Source organism: Lonchura striata, chromosome 4 (genome assembly GCF_046129695.1).
Source record: "Lonchura striata isolate bLonStr1 chromosome 4, bLonStr1.mat, whole genome shotgun sequence".
Lineage (NCBI taxonomy): Eukaryota > Metazoa > Chordata > Aves > Passeriformes > Estrildidae > Lonchura > Lonchura striata.
In genome coordinates this window covers 23063037-23080217 of record NC_134606.1, presented here as the reverse complement: position 1 = coordinate 23080217, position 17181 = coordinate 23063037, and the positions used below count along the sequence as shown (strand labels likewise).

The following is a 17181-nucleotide window of genomic DNA, read 5'->3' as shown; positions in this document are numbered from 1 at the left end:
GTCTTTATCTGTAGTCTCTTTCTAGCAGAGCAAGGAAATGGCAGTGCTCTCTGATTTTCAGGACCTCAGTGAGCTTTCCATTTTTCAAAAAAGAAGTTTTAGTACAAGACGCTCCCTATTGGAGCGTTAAAAAACATCAGTCACATTTTGAAAATGTTCTTTAAAAAAAGAGGTCTTGTATTAACACTTTATATCCGATACACTGCCTGTTTCTTACAGTATAGGCAGTAAGGAACAAACTTCACAAAATAAGTAGCCATAAAACTGTGACTACATAGGAGGAATGTTGAGGGACAGGTACAGCAGCTATGGTCATATTCTAGCTATCTACAAGGAAGGAATTTGATGGAACTGATAGGCAAAGTAGTCACAGAACTCTTATGATGGAAATAAGGAGTTACTTAGTTCTCAAAATACTAGAGAAAAATTCTAAGTCCAGACTTTATTAGCCTGACCTTAAAATAACTGCAGAAAATCAGAGCAAAGCCACCACTTCTCTATGTGACATAATATCCTTTAAAACAATATTGGTAGTCCAGAAAAGTATATTAAGAGCTCTCTAAAAGCAGAATTTTTTTTTTCTTTAATTAGGTAAGAAGAAGTCATGATATTATAAACAGAGTACTTATTCTGGATTTGGGATAATTTTCAGTCAGCTCAAGGTTACTATATTGCTTGAAAATACTATTACAATGTTTAACAAACTTAGAAACAAGTGAAAACATAATTCTGTTACTGGTGATTGGGTGTAAATGTCAAGACCCAGCATATAAAAATAGGCATGATACAAAGACACAAATGGGAAAACCTGTTTTATTGTCTTTTTCTTTTTTGTTGTTGCTCTCCTGTCCTTGCCTTTTCATTTTTACTTTTTCATTGGACATACAAATACACATTACTCCCATGCTCAAAATGGAACAGTCTAGATATGGTATTATAAAATGAACAGTAAAAAAATTAAAATTAACATTTTTAAATACTGTCCTGTAAAGTCTAGGAAGATGCTTTCTATAAATAACATATTTGATTTGAAATATTTCAGCACTTCTCATATTGGCAGTTATGGTGGTAATATGAATTTATTGAAGACTTTTCATATTATTCTTTGCTAGCTATGGTAGAATTACATACATGAATGTATCATTGATTTTGCAGGCTTATTTCTCAGAAACTGGATATCCTACACGTAATCATTATGTCTTTAGCATCATCCTTTTGCTGAGCACTGTGGATTTGACTTTTCTGTCCTTATATCAGCAATATCAGTACCTTTTATTTTTTCCCTTGGTCTCCCACTCCATTGTAATGATAATTTTTAGATAGAAAATTTCTTTAAAATATTATTCATTTCACATCAGAAGTCAGTCTGTTACTTAAAGGTACTTGATATTAGGCTTGCTAAATGAATTCTAAAAATACAGTGCTTTCCATACATTTATTAGAATTAATTTTCTTCCTCCTTATTGAGAAATTAAGACTTACAGCCAGGAAAGCCACTCCAGATAAGTTTCAGGTCCAATTTGTTTGCATCAATTTTCCCCTGTGCTTTAAGAATTTTCAGAAACTTAGTTTTTGATGGGGCTAGTTAAAAATAAAATGAAACCACCAGATGCACAAAGTAAGAAAATTCTTGCATTTTGCATTCATTCCATTTTGTAGTGCCTTAGTTTTGAGCTTGGTACCTGCCTAAAGACAAAGCTGGGGGGTTGTTTGTATTTTTGATACAGGTTAATAGTGATGAACAGGTAGCAAAATTATCTGGTAAAACAGTGCTTCAGAAAGATAATTTGTCTGATCAGAAATTCTTTGCAGCAGTTCATCTTTCTTGGTAGGTGTGGTAGCTGGCACATCACCAGCTGCTGGCAGAGATTCTTCATGGCAGCCAGTGCCTTCTGAGGAGCTGGTTTGATGTGCCTGTCTCTTAGGGGTTTGTTTTTGTTGTTACTGTTTTGTAGTATAAGTTTTGATTGTGAAAGATCAAAGATTTTTATAGTTTTAGAATTCTGATTTTTGTCCAGCCTTTCACATTGGGAATGGAAACTCTCAGTTTCTGCATTCTATATAATTGTCATTAATGTAACAGTGTTGTACTATGACTCCAGTAGATGATGAGAGACAAAATTCTTCAGTGGAGTTTTGTCACAAAATATGGGTCATGCTAGGGTCTCACGTGATTTGTCCCCTGATTTTCTATTCTAAGACACAATGGAATCTGGTTCCAAACCAGAAATTTCATGTCATAACTAAAGAGTATTTTCTTTTTGACCCATAGTACGATTGTTCTGATACTGTGCATGATAGTTTTAGGTGTGATTGCTGATCATTCAACCAGCTACATGAAAGAAATTCTAATTTATTCCTTCTCTTACTGTCACACGTAAAATAATTTTTTCTTCTTCTTTTAAAAGAAATAAACTGTACAATCAGTTACAGATCAACCTACAAATAGTTCACATAATTTTTTGCTTTGGGAGGTATTCAGCTCATCACAGTTTACAAGATTGTTGGACTAGAAAAACACTTTTCTTGGAAGAAACTTTTTTTGTTTCTTGTGTTGATTGTGTTGAAACGTATAGGATTTGCATGGCCAACCTTTTGTGGGCTATAGGGGTGGCTTCTGTGAGAAGCTGCCAGAAGCTTCCTCCATGTCTGGCAGAGCCAATCCCTGCTGGCTCCAAAGATGATGTGCTGCTGGCCAAAGCTGGGCCAAATAGAAATGGTGGTGATGCCTCTGTGGTAACAGATTTAAGAAGAAGGTAGTTATTTGCATTGATGGAAGCCAGAGAAAGAGAGGAGTGAGAATATGTGAGTGGAACAACTCTGCAGACACCCAGGTCAGTGAAGAAGGTGATAGAGGAGGATTCCAGGCACTGGAGCTGGGGTTCCCTTGCAGCTTGTGGGGCAGACCATGGTGAAAAGGAGCTGTGACCTTGCAGCCCATGGAGGACCACAGAGGTGCAGACATTCTCCTGCAGCCTGTGTTAAAGACCGTGGTGAAGCAGCTGTGCCTCTACAGCCTGCAGAGGACCATGGAGATGCTGAGATCCACCTGCAGCCTGCGGAGGGGACCCACACCACAGCAGCCTGAGAGGAGGCTGTGATCCCATGGGAGAACTATCATAGAGCAGAGTCATGGGAGGGATCTGCAGACCCATGACAAGAGGAGCCCATGCCAGATCAGGTTTGCTGGTAGGACTTGTAAGCCCCTGGGAACCCACGCTGGAACAGTCCTTGAAAGACTGCACCTTGTGGAAGAGTGACCCCTGTTGGAGCAGTTTGTGGAGAACTATTGCCTGTGAGATGGACTCCTGTTGGAGAAGTTCTTGGAGAATTGTCTCCCGTGGGAGATACCACACATTGGAACAGGGGAACTCCTCCTCTCCTGAGTAGTGGTATCAGCAGCATGTGACAAATCAACCATAATCCCTATGCCCTGTCTCTCTCTGCTGCTGGGGGAGGAGGTGGAGGTGGGAAGGAGGGAGGGATAGGAGGAAACATGTTTTTAACATTTTACTTCTCGTTATCTTGCTCTGATTTTGTTGGTAATAAATGCAGTGTTTTTAATTTGACCCTGTTTTGCCCGTGACAGTATTTGGTGAGTGATCTCTCTGTCCGTATCTCAACTCATGAACCCTATGTTACATTTTCTGTCCCCTGTCCAGCTGTGGAGGGGAGTGTTAGAGAGGCTTTGGTGGCTGGCTAGACCCAGCCAGGAACCAACTACTGCAAAATACAATCAGGAAAAAGCTCTTTATTGTATGTCCTGCTTCTGGTTGACAGTCAGGAGAGTGTAGAAGGTACCATGAGATGCACCTGCACCATAATTTAGAAATAGACATGGATAGAGTCTTTACAACATCTGTATTGTTGGCAGCATAGCTCTCCATGTGTGTTTAGTGTGAAACCCTAACACATGATTGGGTTGTAAGAATTAATCTTAAATTATCACTTCAGATTGAATCTTTACAGTGAATTCACAGTAGAAATGGAAATGCTGTTGTTTTGTGTAGCACCACCTTCTCTTTGAAAGGGGAAATGAATTAACACACAGCACTGAGATGGTTATGAAGAATCCTCTGACATCTGGAGACTATTATCAAACTATTTGCGAAACTTCATATGGAAATAGAAACTCCTTTGCCATGGGGAATAAGGGTTGAAGAATTTTTTGGTTTCGCCCCAGCCATACATAACACTTTCCATTATAGCTGGGGGAGGAGGACTTGTTAAGGAAATGCTTTTAACTGATGATGTCTTGAATTATCATTAGAACATTTTAAAAATAGGCTCTTTTTAGTCCCTCTGCAAAACCCTTTCATTACGTGTTGATGTATGTAGAAGCAAAGTTTCTGAGAATGTAGGTGACTTCAGGAATCTTCTTAGGGTATTTAAACAATTATTAGTCTTTGGCAGGAAAATTTCAAAGAATACCATTACAAACCTTTCCAGTAATAAAGACTAGGTAATGCTGAGGACTGAATCACTTAAAATAAAAAAAAATTTAAATTGGTGCTGTGATACCACACTTAAGTCACAGATACATAAGAGATGGAGAGTGGTATGAGTACGAAAACATAATGTGCTGATAAATATGAGCAGTCTTTTCACTGTTTGAAAAGAATGTACATGCTCTGGTGAAATGTGGGATTTGATTGTGACTATAGTTTGTGTCATAGAAAAATTGTGTGACTCAATTTTAAACTGGGATAACAAAATATTTTAGAGGTTGCAATATGATACAGCCAAACTAATAATATTTCTTGATGTTTCTTGCATTAAAATAACTTTAAAAGGTCTTGGATTGAGTAGCCAAGTATTATCATGCATCCCAAGCTTCTTGTAGATAAAAAGTACCAAGAAATAATTTTTTTTATGATAAACCATAGAGTGACCTAATGTCAGGTAGTACTTTGCACACTTGAAAACCTTTTCTCTGCTTGGGAAATGTGAAGAGGTGAGTTGATTTTGTTCATCACAGCCAAGGAGAATGTGTATTAAGTCAAATAATTTGAGTGGACTTGATCTAGTGGGCAGTGTTAGGCTTAATGTTGATTTAAGCATGGTGAGGAATAATGAGAGAAAATAAAACTATGACTTCATGAAGTTGTAAAGGACTAAATAAGGGAATTCTGATACATCAGTTGAGGCTGCTCAATGAAATCTTTGAACAGTTTCTGTTGAAAAACCTTACAGAATTTAGTGCTGGGTAAGAAGCCAGACAGTGAAAACTGTGTTCTGCTTTCCTTTTATGAATCGGGTGCATATACTCATTTGCATACTGTGGGAATGTACTCTCTGCAGTACTGAAGTTGTAATGAACCTTTGCCTCCAAAGTTATGAGATAAGGATATGATGTGAATAATAAGAACCTGGAAGGCAAAGAAAGTGCTGGCCTAAAAAAGTAAATAGGAAACCTCTGGTGTCTCAGGTCATGATAAAACCCCAGGAAACAGTTTATTAAATTCAAATAAATAAGTTCATTGATACATTGGATACAAGTGCTAAAAATTACTGTAGCAACACATTTCTGAGACCTTGAATGTAAAATGATAGGTGATCAGATCTTATGCCAGTTTTTACTAGATAGAAGGAAAGTTAAATTTTCAGGGGGTCTAGTAGGACTTGGTTTTCTATAGCTGCCCATTTCAGGCTTCCTGAGCTTGCCGCTGGTAAGGTTAAGAAATCGTGCCTCTACTGGGTTGTTTGTTACGAGTTTTATGCACTGGAAAGGCTCCCTTCCTGGTCTTGGCCATTGAAGTCTAACTACCTTTGTGGTTCTGAAATGTATCAGATCTGTCTAGAATCTAACTATTCCTGTCAGAAAACTATCCGGGCCTTTTCCAAGAGGCTTTTCGGACACATCAGTGAATTAAATTTAATTATGGAGTTGTTCAACAAGTGCAGGGTGAATAATAGGAAAGGGAGAAGGAGATGGTGGCTGCAAGTGGTTAAACGGGATCTCCACGTCACATGAAGCCAAAACCAGACAGAAATTCAGACCTGTTTGCCAGCCAGTAGTCTTAGCAGTACAAAGTTCAAACCTGTTTCCAGAGAGCTATGATTTTTGGTTGCATGTGATCACTCAGTTATCATTTCAAAAGAAATGACAGAGTATAAAGATTGCATATTGTTGCAGTAGTGTGAATATAAATGAACTTACAGGTTTTTCTTACACAAAGCATAGTGGTACCTGATTAAGCACAAATAAGCCCCAAACTACTTGGGTTTAAAGTGCATTTACTTGGAGGGAAAAACACATTGCTGTTACATATAGGAAAAACACATTGCTGTTACATATAGTGGTGAAGGAACTGAGGGTGTGCAAAAATGGTTTTGAATCTTCCAAATCCTACTTTAGTAAAAAACTAAAAATGGTGATATTTTATAAAATACTCAGTTCTGAGCAAAATATATTTTGACAAGGTTGTGGTGATAAGAAAAGGCATGTAATATTTTCTTGGCACATCATGAATCTGAATTTTCCCATGGGCTTGTTCATGGCTAAGGAGTACAAGATTTATTATGTGCAATGGTAACAGCATTAGGATTATCTTCTTCTGGGAAGGAAGGACAGTGTTTTACTTCCTTTTGCACCACTGCAATCTTGGGAAACATACTTTCTTGGAACTTTTCCTTGCAGCAGTCCATATGAGTTGCTTTAACCAGGATGTCAATCTGATTGATTATCAACATATGACTTAATATTTTGCTCTGCAAAAATCAAGCACAATTTAAAAAGCATGTTCTAATTTGTGCCATGAAAAGTGTTTTGAATTACGGCATCTCATTTTTCTTACTTTATTTGCCTTGTTCCCCCTTTCTGTTCCATTCATGTTAGTATGAGGAATCTTACAGCTTTACAACAGAACTGGGATTCTACCGTGTGTTGATTACCAAGATATGTGGGTAACTGTACAGTCCCTCTCCCAGTTTGGTAACAATTCTTGTCCTGTTTGTGGTACTTGAATTAATTTTGTAGTTACTTAAAAACTTGTATCAGGGAAGTTATTTCAGGTAACCCATGAACTATCTGCTCCGTATACTGTTTTTATTATAGACAGTAATCAGTCTTTCTGCTTTTTCACATGTCAGATCAATTTAATAGCTAGGTCTTGGAAAATAGTCTGACCTGCTTGATATAAGTAAAATAATACAGAAGATGCTATTTTACCAGTGAGAAGATAGTGGTAAATTTGTGATTTCCTTGCTTGTGATTGGTCAGTTGGCTGAAACTCCAAAGAAAAGCCTGATGTAGGTCAGTCCCCAGGGTAAGAATAGCCAGTTAAACTATTTGCCCAATCAGCTGTTGCTGCATCAGCTTTTCATCTTGTATGATAGCTTTGTAATCACATTTGGAAACCCTGTTCATTGGCTTCAGGTTGTGAACAGGATCTATAAAGAAGAAAGCAAATAGTCTTTGCCCCACAGAGTGTTTATACTTTATATCATCTTTTGTCCAACTTTTCATTTTCTTTTTTCCTTTCTGCAAGTTATCTAAAGCCAGTTAAATGTCAGAGAGTATAGATTAAAGAATTTATAGTGAAAATGGGGCATTGCCCTTAGCTGGAACTTGCTCCAGCACTTTCCTGAACTGAGGGGCCCAGAATTGGAAACAGGAATCAGGGTGTAGCCTCACCAGTGCCAAATATACTGGGACAGTGATTGCCCTGGTCCTGCTGGCCACACAGTTGCTGCCACAGGCCAGGATGCCATTGGTCTCCTTGGGCACCTGGGCACACCTTGGCTCATGTTCAGCCACCTGTGGACCAGCACTTCCAGGTCTTTTACTGCTGGGCAGTTTTCCAACCACTCTGCCCCAGCCTGTAGCACTGCCTGGGCTTGTTGTGCCCCAAGTGCAGGACCTGGCAGGGGCCTTGTTGAACCTCATAGCGTTGGCCTTGGCCCACCAGTTCGTCCTGTCCAGGTCCTTCTGCAGAGCCTCCATGTCCTTCAGAAGATCAACACTCACGACCAATTCGGTGTCATCTGTGAATTTACTGAGGGTGAGCCCAATCCCCTTGTCCAGATCATTGATAAAGATATTAAACCGTACTGGCCCCAAAGAGAGGTTTCAGCTGTTGCTTTTAATTAGCACAGTCTGGTAAAATGTCTCCTTACCAGAAAAGGCATTTGAGATTCCTTTGGCAAATAAATTCTGTACCTGTGTCATTATTTTTTTTTTTAATTAGTGAGGATAATCAAGACTAAGTAATGTGTTTCCAGTCAGCATTTAGTATTTTTAGCATTTCATGAGTTGTATTGCTGTTTTTTTCCTTTCCTTATTTTGTCATATCCTGCAATTGCATTTTTATTGTTTTCGTGTACATGGCCTGCTGTTGGCTCATAAATTCTTTACAATTGCTTACTAAATGTCCATCATTTTCTCTTCTGATGTTTACAGCAGATAAGGCAGCTTAATAACGTCATGGATTTAAGCACTAAGCATATGATGATTTACCATTTACCAGTGGTGATTTTCTGGTATTTCTGTTCTTCTCATAGAGTATGCTGTCCTCTGTTGCCATTTTGTAACTGTGTCATCACCATCAATTCCTGCTCCTCATACCACAGGTTTTTGTGGAAATAGGGTCAGTTATAACACCATTTTCCACCAATGAATACATTCAGTTCCAAAAGGTTCTTTCAATTTATCATTTTAGGAAGGGACTAAGGAGACAATATTGGCCTAATTTTCATCTCTTTCTAGCTTCTCAGTTTCTATGTGGCTCAGTGTGATGTTGTTCTTGACACTCAAGTCTTGTGTTGTGTCGATTATCTTTATTAAAGGCATGAGCTGTTTGGAGATGAGAGTTATCAAAGTAATTTGCTTTTTATGTGTTACCCTGTTTTTCTCAACTTCTGAGTTTATTTACCTGTTCCAGGTTTGGTTTGCATTATAAAATACTGTTGATGTCAGCCTGTTGGATGTATTGGCAAGATGTCATTTCTTGATTATTGCATCGGTATTTGGTGCTTTTATTGTAATTGGTATCTCCCTTATTTGGCATTAGCTTAGGGTGATGGTGGGGTGTGTGTATATAGTTTATTGTTTGGAATTATTTTGCTTGTTTGTTTAAAGAAAAGCCAACAAAACCTGTGGTACTACATTTGTGATTTCATTGGTCAGGAATTCAATGATTTTGAAATAACAATCCTCCTGATTTGAGTATTTTTCTTTTCTTTTTCTTCACACTTTAACATCTCTTTTTTCCATTTTTGTTTGATGCTTCTGGCTGACAGATAGGACTGTATCTGAGGCTGACAAAGACTTCTCATCCTAAATCTGCACCACATAAAAGTATTTTTTTCAGAGACACATGTCTGTGAAACATTTTGCTGTGTTTTACTCTGGGATCTGAGATAAAAATACAATTAATTGTTAATAGTTAATGGGAAGAATCACCTATAGTACTGCTTAAATTGTGTGAAGAAAGATGTAAAAACACTCTGATGACAGTTGCGTCATTTGGGTCTGCTGTGATTTCAGCCTTTTCTTGGCATCTCTCCTTGAATTGTCCTAGCTCTTGAAGTGTCTCTGGGTTCACATCCATTTGGTTAAGTTTTACGTTCAAGTATCTTTTGTATTTAATCCTGGTGCCAAAGTTAATTTTCAGTATCGTCCCAGTTACAACAAATGGTATCAAATGGTATCTCAATTGTTTAATTTCTTCTTTCAGTGGTTGCAAAGGGATTTTTAAAATTCTGAGTATTTTTCACTGGTCTTTTTACAAGCCAAGGGTTGTTAAATGTTACTGCTTTGGAGCCCTGTGAATAAGCTGGTGCAAGAACAGTAAAACAAATGCAGCATGTACACGCCTTCCCCCTGCTGTGACTGGCTTGGAGGTTTGTGCTTGTCCTGCCAACTGCAGCAAGGCTTTTCTAGATCTGCCTGCTTCTTCCTCTCTGCAACTGCAAGTTTGAGTCTTTTAACTGTCTATACTGATTACCCTGTTGTCTCTTGGTGTTTATATACCTCTCCCCCCTATATTGCTGGAATCATCAGTATGTTTCAGGAGTAGAAGGGCTTCCTGATCCAGCAAAACCATGTTCCTAAATCATACAGATCGGAACAGCAGAAGTTAATATTCCTGTCTGAGGCATAGCTCTTGCACAAGAGCCACAGCTGAGTCACATAAGGGCAGGCTACCATCCTGATTTCTTCTTTGGAAGCAGGCCACATGTAAGCTGCATGGGAGATGTGGGCAGTGTGTGAACAGCCCTTTGCAACCTCACATATATGTTTCAGTGCAGTTGAACGGCTGACAGTCTCACAAGAAACTGCAGGTATTGTTCATCTTGCCTCATTTCACGCCTCTAGTCAGGCTGAGCTGCTTTCATGGCTGCTGCAGAGTTCCAGGGCAAAACTGAGCCAGCATCTGTAGATGTGCTTGAACTCAGGGTCTGTGTAGTTCTGTCCAGTGGGTGAAAGGCTAACCTAGACTGGCTTGCACACTGCATGGTTGATACAATTAGATGAACACCTTCCTGAAATCAAGTTTTCAGTATATTCATAACATGCTGAGAGTGACTTTAGCAGTTTACATTTAGCTGTTCTTGAGAGTTTGAATAAAGACATTTGCATTGCTTCAGTGTTATAATCCTGTCATTTCACTGGCTGGTTTACAGAGCCTGGGAGAGTAAAATTTTGCTCTGATAATTAGAATTTCAGGATACTGTGGTAAAAGTGGCAATAATGTCAATTTTCTAGAATAGTTGTAATAGTTCATTTTTTCAAGCTAAGTAAAATACCAGTATATTACAAATTAATGGAGATACATTCAATCAAAAGTGATGCAAAATGAATTTAATCATAAATGTGCGTAGCTATATTCTTTTTACATTTGCTAGAATTAGTGTTTTAATTGACTGCTTAATTGCTTGGAAAGGAATGGATGATGTTACATTATTATTATTATTATTATTAAAGAATATTTTTCCTGTCTCTTGCTTTTTGCACAGAGTACAGTAACAGATTTTTTGTTGTGAAAGCTGCTGTCTGTATGCTTTTAATATAAATTAATATTAGTGTTCAAGATAGTTTCAACTGTACAGCCAGACATCAGTTAGGCTACTGTAATCTGAAAAAGTAGTGAGTTCCTGTTACAGTTTGATCACATTTTTTGGGAATAAAAACTGTCTCAGGTGATAATGAGTGGTTTCCAGTCTGGACATTCAAAGCATTAAATTATTTGGACTTTAGCTTTTTGTATCTATAGAATTTATTTTATGTTTTCAGTTTCATTAGGAGATTATTTTAGGAGATGAATTTCTGGCTGCATCCAGAACTCCAGGGGAGGCTACGCCAGTGCAGAGCAGGACAATCTCCTCCCTTGACCAGCTGGTGATGCTGTGCCTGATGCACCCCAGGACACAGTGACAAATGGCCCTGTAACAGACCTGAGTTGTCAGTAGAAGGGTTTCGTGCTTTCAGCTAGGGCTTTAAAACATAGCTTAAGAATATTTTTAAGGAGGCAGACCAATAAGGTACAATTTGTGTTTTACTGAGCTGTAAATGTAAAGTTCTTCTTTTTTCTGTTCATTGTTGTGTAGGGTTTTTCTCCTCTCTTGTCTCCTCTTTTGTCTTTGTGGCAAATCAGGTTATACTTGTATGTTTCTAGAAATGGAGGAGGATTTTAAAGTAATGTACTGTAGGAGAAGTTGCTGTCAAACACTTATTTTAATTTATAGGACCTGAATTTAAAACCATATTTCAAAACTTAGGAAGGAAAGAAAGCTGAAACACAGCACTCTCATGTTGGAAGAACAGACATGTTTAATAATGGAGAAGCAACCCTAGAATAATTTGAATGACCCCATAACAGAAAAAAAAATGGTTAGACTAAGAGATTTATTTATTAGCTGTGTGAGCTCAGTCATCTTTTGTGTTTTACTATTATTATTTTAGAGGTGAATTTGACCCATTAAGATTTATCATTCTTTCTTCTCTGTATCGTGTGCACTGCGTATACTTTGTCTGTAGTGGGCATACCAAATCCTGTTCATATACAGTGCTGCTGTCCTTCACAGTTTTAACTCTAAGGATGCTCTAGTGACATGGAGGAATGGAACTCAAAGAGTGACTTCACTAAGGTCATTTTAAGAGTATCTGGCATGTCTGCCTGCTCTGTGCTGACATCCTAGAAGTTATTCTCATCCTTTAACAAACATTATTCCAAAAGTTAAATCTGCAACTTTTTCTTTCTGTAAACTAAATTCTTACTTTTGGTTTTGCTAAATCATTATGTTGTGATGTTTCAGTTAACTGGGGTTGTATAATAATTAAAATTAAACTAATTTGGTGGCATTTCATAGGATTTAGTAGTTCTTAGCTGTACTGGAAGAAATAAGGAAACCATGTGGTTAATTTATTATGTTAATAAGGATAAAGATGCAGCTCTAAATATGCAGAAGGAGAGATCTGCAATGTTAAGATTTATTTTACATGAGGGATTAAATTACCTAGTATTAGTTTGTTTAAACTAGATAGAAAGATTGTGCATATGTAAAGTACTTTGTGAGGTCTGTGTCTCAATAGAGGCAGAGTATTAAGAGTGGCCTCTTAGGCTCCTCTAGTCCTGGCACAGCTCTAAAGCAGCTGCATTGTACTATAGCCATGTGTTAGGCCAGATGGCTTACAGCCCCTCGCACCATTCATACTGAGGTGAGTCCTCACTTGGAATTGCAATGGGATTGCCTTGAGGAAGATATGCTGCCATCTCCAACCTCATCTCTGCACAGCAGTTCCTGTGCTGTGTCTCAGGTCGAGATTGACGAAATAAGCAGAACTGCAATGTGGTTTTCAGTGCCTTAATCTAAAATACCGAGTTGATAAACCTTTAAATATCATGTTAACACTTCCCTTTTTCTGATATTTGTCCTTACAAAAAAATTCAAGTGCTAATTGTGATTATGCATCAGAACATGTATTGAAAGCACTGCATCCTTTTAAAAAGTCTTTAGTAATAAGGAATAAGAGCAGAAAGAACTCAATTTTTTTTATGGTGTTTTTCAGATGGTGGTAAAAACCTTCATGGATATGGACCAGGACTCAGAAGATGAGAAGCAGCAGTATCTCCCATTAGCCTTGCACCTTGCATCTGAATTCTTCCTCAGGAATCCAAATAAAGATGTGCGCCTCCTTGTAGCATGTTGCTTGGCTGATATCTTTCGTATCTATGCTCCTGAAGCTCCATATACTTCCCATGACAAACTTAAGGTAAAAATGTCTCAGAAGATAAAGGCTTTTCTCCTACCTTATTCTTACTGAAGAAATTATAAATTGCCTCCTTGAAAAATGCAAACAAAACCCAAACAAACCAAACAGTCCCCCCCAGCAAAAAACCCCAAAAACTAACAGAAAAATGTTTTTATTCCCATGTATACTGATTTTTAGTTTTATTAAAGAGAAGTTGCTTTAATTCTGTATGTCAGTGTAATACTTTTGAGCCAGAGATGTGTAAAGGAATGCTAGATGGCCAGTATCTGTGTTGGTGATAGCTTTCTGTCAGTACCTAAAAAAGACAATTTGATGTTCTCACATTATAAATTTGAAAATGTGGATATATGTCATTGCTGAAGGATTATATTTTCACTTTCTGCTGAATCAAGCTTGTAAATTTTGTTTTTTGACAGGACATATTCTTGTTTATTACAAGACAATTAAAAGGCTTGGAGGACACGAAGAGCCCTCAATTTAACAGATACTTTTACTTGTTAGAGGTAACACAATAGTTGTAACTTTCAGTAGATTATAGTAGCTCTGTAAACCTAAGAGGTGTAATTAGTTGTTCTCCGGATGTGCCAGTATGCCTGGCAAATTTCTTTTATTCTGTAAATCACACCAGTCTTATTAAAGTTTAGTGAATTGCTTCTTTTAGTACCTACAATGCTTATAATGTTTAATAAGTTTGTTAATGTGTAGTTGAGGACATGTTTTAACAATTGGTATTTATTAAAATGTAGCCTTTCTCTTACAATTCCATGTGCTGGGGATTTTTTATCAAGAGATAAAATTTCAAATGCTGATTAAAATGCAAATGTGCCTATATTGGTGATGGGAAGAGGAATGTAAGATTTTTGCTTTAAAAACATTGCAAAACCATACCCTTGACAAGAACTGAGTGGTGGGGTTCAATGTGCTTTTAGAAATAGCATCTCATTTGTAAACGAGATACTTAATGTTCAAAACATGATAGTTAAAATTGTATTGTTGCATAGCATGAAGAAAAAACAAGGTCTTACTATATTAACAAGCTCTATCAATTTGATTTCAGACTTAAGAAATCGGATCATTCTGTGTTTAGCTTTTCTGGATATATCTTGCAAAGCCCCTCTGAGTTAGGGGCTCTTTATATGCAAAGCAAATATCCAGTCTCTTTCCCCAAAACATTTACATCTGTTGTATATTATTTTTCCTTAAATAGAAAAAAAAAAACCCATAGCTAATATGATTATATTTATGTTACTTAATGTGAAGTTGTACTAGCCTAAATATCCTAATTTTTGTTTTAGAATTTAGCTTGGGTCAAATCTTACAACATCTGCTTTGAGTTGGAAGATTGCAATGACATTTTTATTCAGCTTTTTAGGACTCTTTTTTCAGTTATCAAGTAAGTTGAATCATTTCCACTATACTAACTGTCAAAATATCATTAGATTTGGGGGTAGACTGAATCATTGTGTAGTCTACAGATAAATATACCTGAACAGAAGTCTTTATTTCCCTAAATTAGGAGCTACCAGGAAAGCAAATGAGTGTGAACTGCTGAAATTACAGAGGGGTGTGTGTCTGAAAGTAGATGTTTTAAAATTTGTTGTCCATGTTACAACAGTGTATTTCATTCCGATTAGTTTAGCTACATTTTTGTATTGGTTATTGTCCTTTTTAAAGTTTGATTGTCTTAAAGCAGAGATAGGTTTTCTAGATTTTTGAACCTTTCTATAAGAGAAGAAAGGCACATAAAATAATTTTGAGATGTGAAGAGTGTAAGGGAGAGCAAACAGCATTTGATATTGTTTCTTGATTGTAGTGTTATTTGTGAGAGTCTGAGAATTTAATATTGAAAATATTTTTTACGATCTTAGTAATAGCCACAACCAGAAGGTACAAATGCATATGCTGGATTTGATGAGTTCTATCATCATGGAAGGCGATGGAGTAACTCAGGAGCTGCTGGACTCAATTTTGATTAACCTCATTCCTGCACACAAGGTCTGCCAAGTAAAATATAATCATAGTATACTGTTATAATAACAATAATTCTTATTGCCTTTTACATGTTGTTTATCTTTTTATATGCTATAGCTATCATGACTGTATAATTTTCTCACATTCATTTGGGCTGTTGATTAGCTCTGTCTAGATTATTTGATGCCGAGATTGTGTCACCTCAGGATCTCTGTATTGAAACATAAATAAAGTGTTTTCAAGGAAATAAAATACGAAAACATTATATCTTAAGGATTGTAGGTAGTTGGTTGTTTCACTTTTGGGATATGTTTGGTTTCTTTATTTTTCTTTTTCTTTTTTTTTTTTTTTTTAATAGAGGAGATATTATGTTTTTGAATTTAAAAGAATGGGGGTGGGGGAAAGATATTTCCAAGACTTCTGTGGTGTCTTACTGTTCTCTCCAGCTTGCCAGTCAGACTTTGCTGTACCTTCCTAGTTGTTCTTCCCACCCCTTCTATTTTCTTTCTTCATTTAATTCACTTACAGGAGCAAAGTGACACAGAAAACACACTTCCCTTCCTAGAGGAATTGTATGTTCCTTGAAGAGGAGATCAGTGGGTCTGCACTTGAGCTTTTAAAGTACCTTCAGTTGTAATGCCTTAATAAATTTAAAAAGAGAATAAACACAACTCCTTTAGCTGTGAAATAAGGGAAAATGATGTGCAGGCTGGTGATGCCTTACACTGACCAAGAAAATTCCCTAGCTAAAACATTTGCACTTACCAAAAATTGTATGGAGTACTGTAAGTTTCAGTTACTAGTAACAGTAGATGAATTGCACTCTGATTACTAAGTGTGTGTTTGTTTGCTCATTTGTTAATTTAAAATAATTACAAAAATTAAGGCACATCTATCCATGACTACATAATTAAATCAGTATTAGTATGGCCATTGTCATTTACCTGGGAAATCCCATCAAGCTTATAAAAGTATCTATTGTCTGAGATGAGTTTGAATTCCTCCTGTCATAATCATGAGGCAGGAATGCCATTCTATCAAATAATTTTTATTGACATCAATGAGATAATGTCTTATTGAAGATGCTTACACAGAGAGCGTCTTATAACAAGAGTCCTTGTGAAAATATGCTGTTCTTTGTAAGTTGCTTCTAATGAATTATAGGCAAGTAGATATGAGGAATGGAAGTAGAGGGTGGTGATCTGAGGTGATGCTGTTAACAATGGTGAGCACTACTCAGAGGGTACGAAAGCCCAGTAAAAGCTTGTACAACTTAACATTGTGTTGTGAGTGCTTGATTTAGACAAAATAAAAGTGAATGTGATCCTTAATCATTAACATTGTTATAGTTTTGCCTAATGAAGAAAATTCTCAAGCAAGACTCTGATAAAGAGGGAGATAAACTTGGTGTAAATATTGGGTTGTAATGTATATTTAGTATCACTTAGAGAACTGGTGCCATTCTTAATGCCTCTTGGTCATGACTGAGCAAAAAATGTCCTGTAGGCAGTGCTCAGTATTTTAATTTGGTCAGTATGTCAGTTTGTGTTACTTTGCTTCTTGTAACAGCACTTAAATGACTGCTTTACAATGGTAGCTCAAAAAAGGAAAAAAACAACCAGAAAGTTGTTTTGTCTGATCTGCCTGGAGGAGTTTGCTGTTTCCTTCCTTCATGTTTTCCTTTCATGAACAGATCTCCTAGAAAATTCTGTGATTGTATTGCTTGCCTTTAGATGTGTAAATAAGAATCACTGTAGCTTTAAGAGCACGGTTGATTTTTTATGTAGAATGCATGCAATAACAATACTTTTATGTCTGTGCAAAGCAATTGCTCTTATGACATAAGAAAAATATCAGTCTGGCAAGACTTGATGGAAGTTTGTCCTTGTAAAGAATCTGAAATAATGTGTTTCATATAATGCAGTCTGAGGTGGTTTTTTTTTTAATTAGACATGATATACAGTCTACTTCTGAATCTAGATTATATTAATTTG

The 17181-nt window shown here is 36.9% G+C and overlaps 1 protein-coding gene across 2 annotated transcripts in view; it reads left to right on the top strand.

Annotated features, from left to right (window-relative positions):
* Positions 1-17181, top strand: part of PDS5A (PDS5 cohesin associated factor A) — a 78887-nt gene that overhangs the window by 17984 nt on the left and 43722 nt on the right. For both annotated transcript variants that reach the window (XM_021533194.3, XM_031504560.2), the window contains exons 3-6: positions 13013-13216; positions 13633-13719; positions 14512-14609; positions 15085-15211. In XM_021533194.3, coding sequence (XP_021388869.2) covers positions 13013-13216; positions 13633-13719; positions 14512-14609; positions 15085-15211 — 516 coding nt within the window. The remainder of the gene's footprint in view (positions 1-13012; positions 13217-13632; positions 13720-14511; positions 14610-15084; positions 15212-17181) is intronic.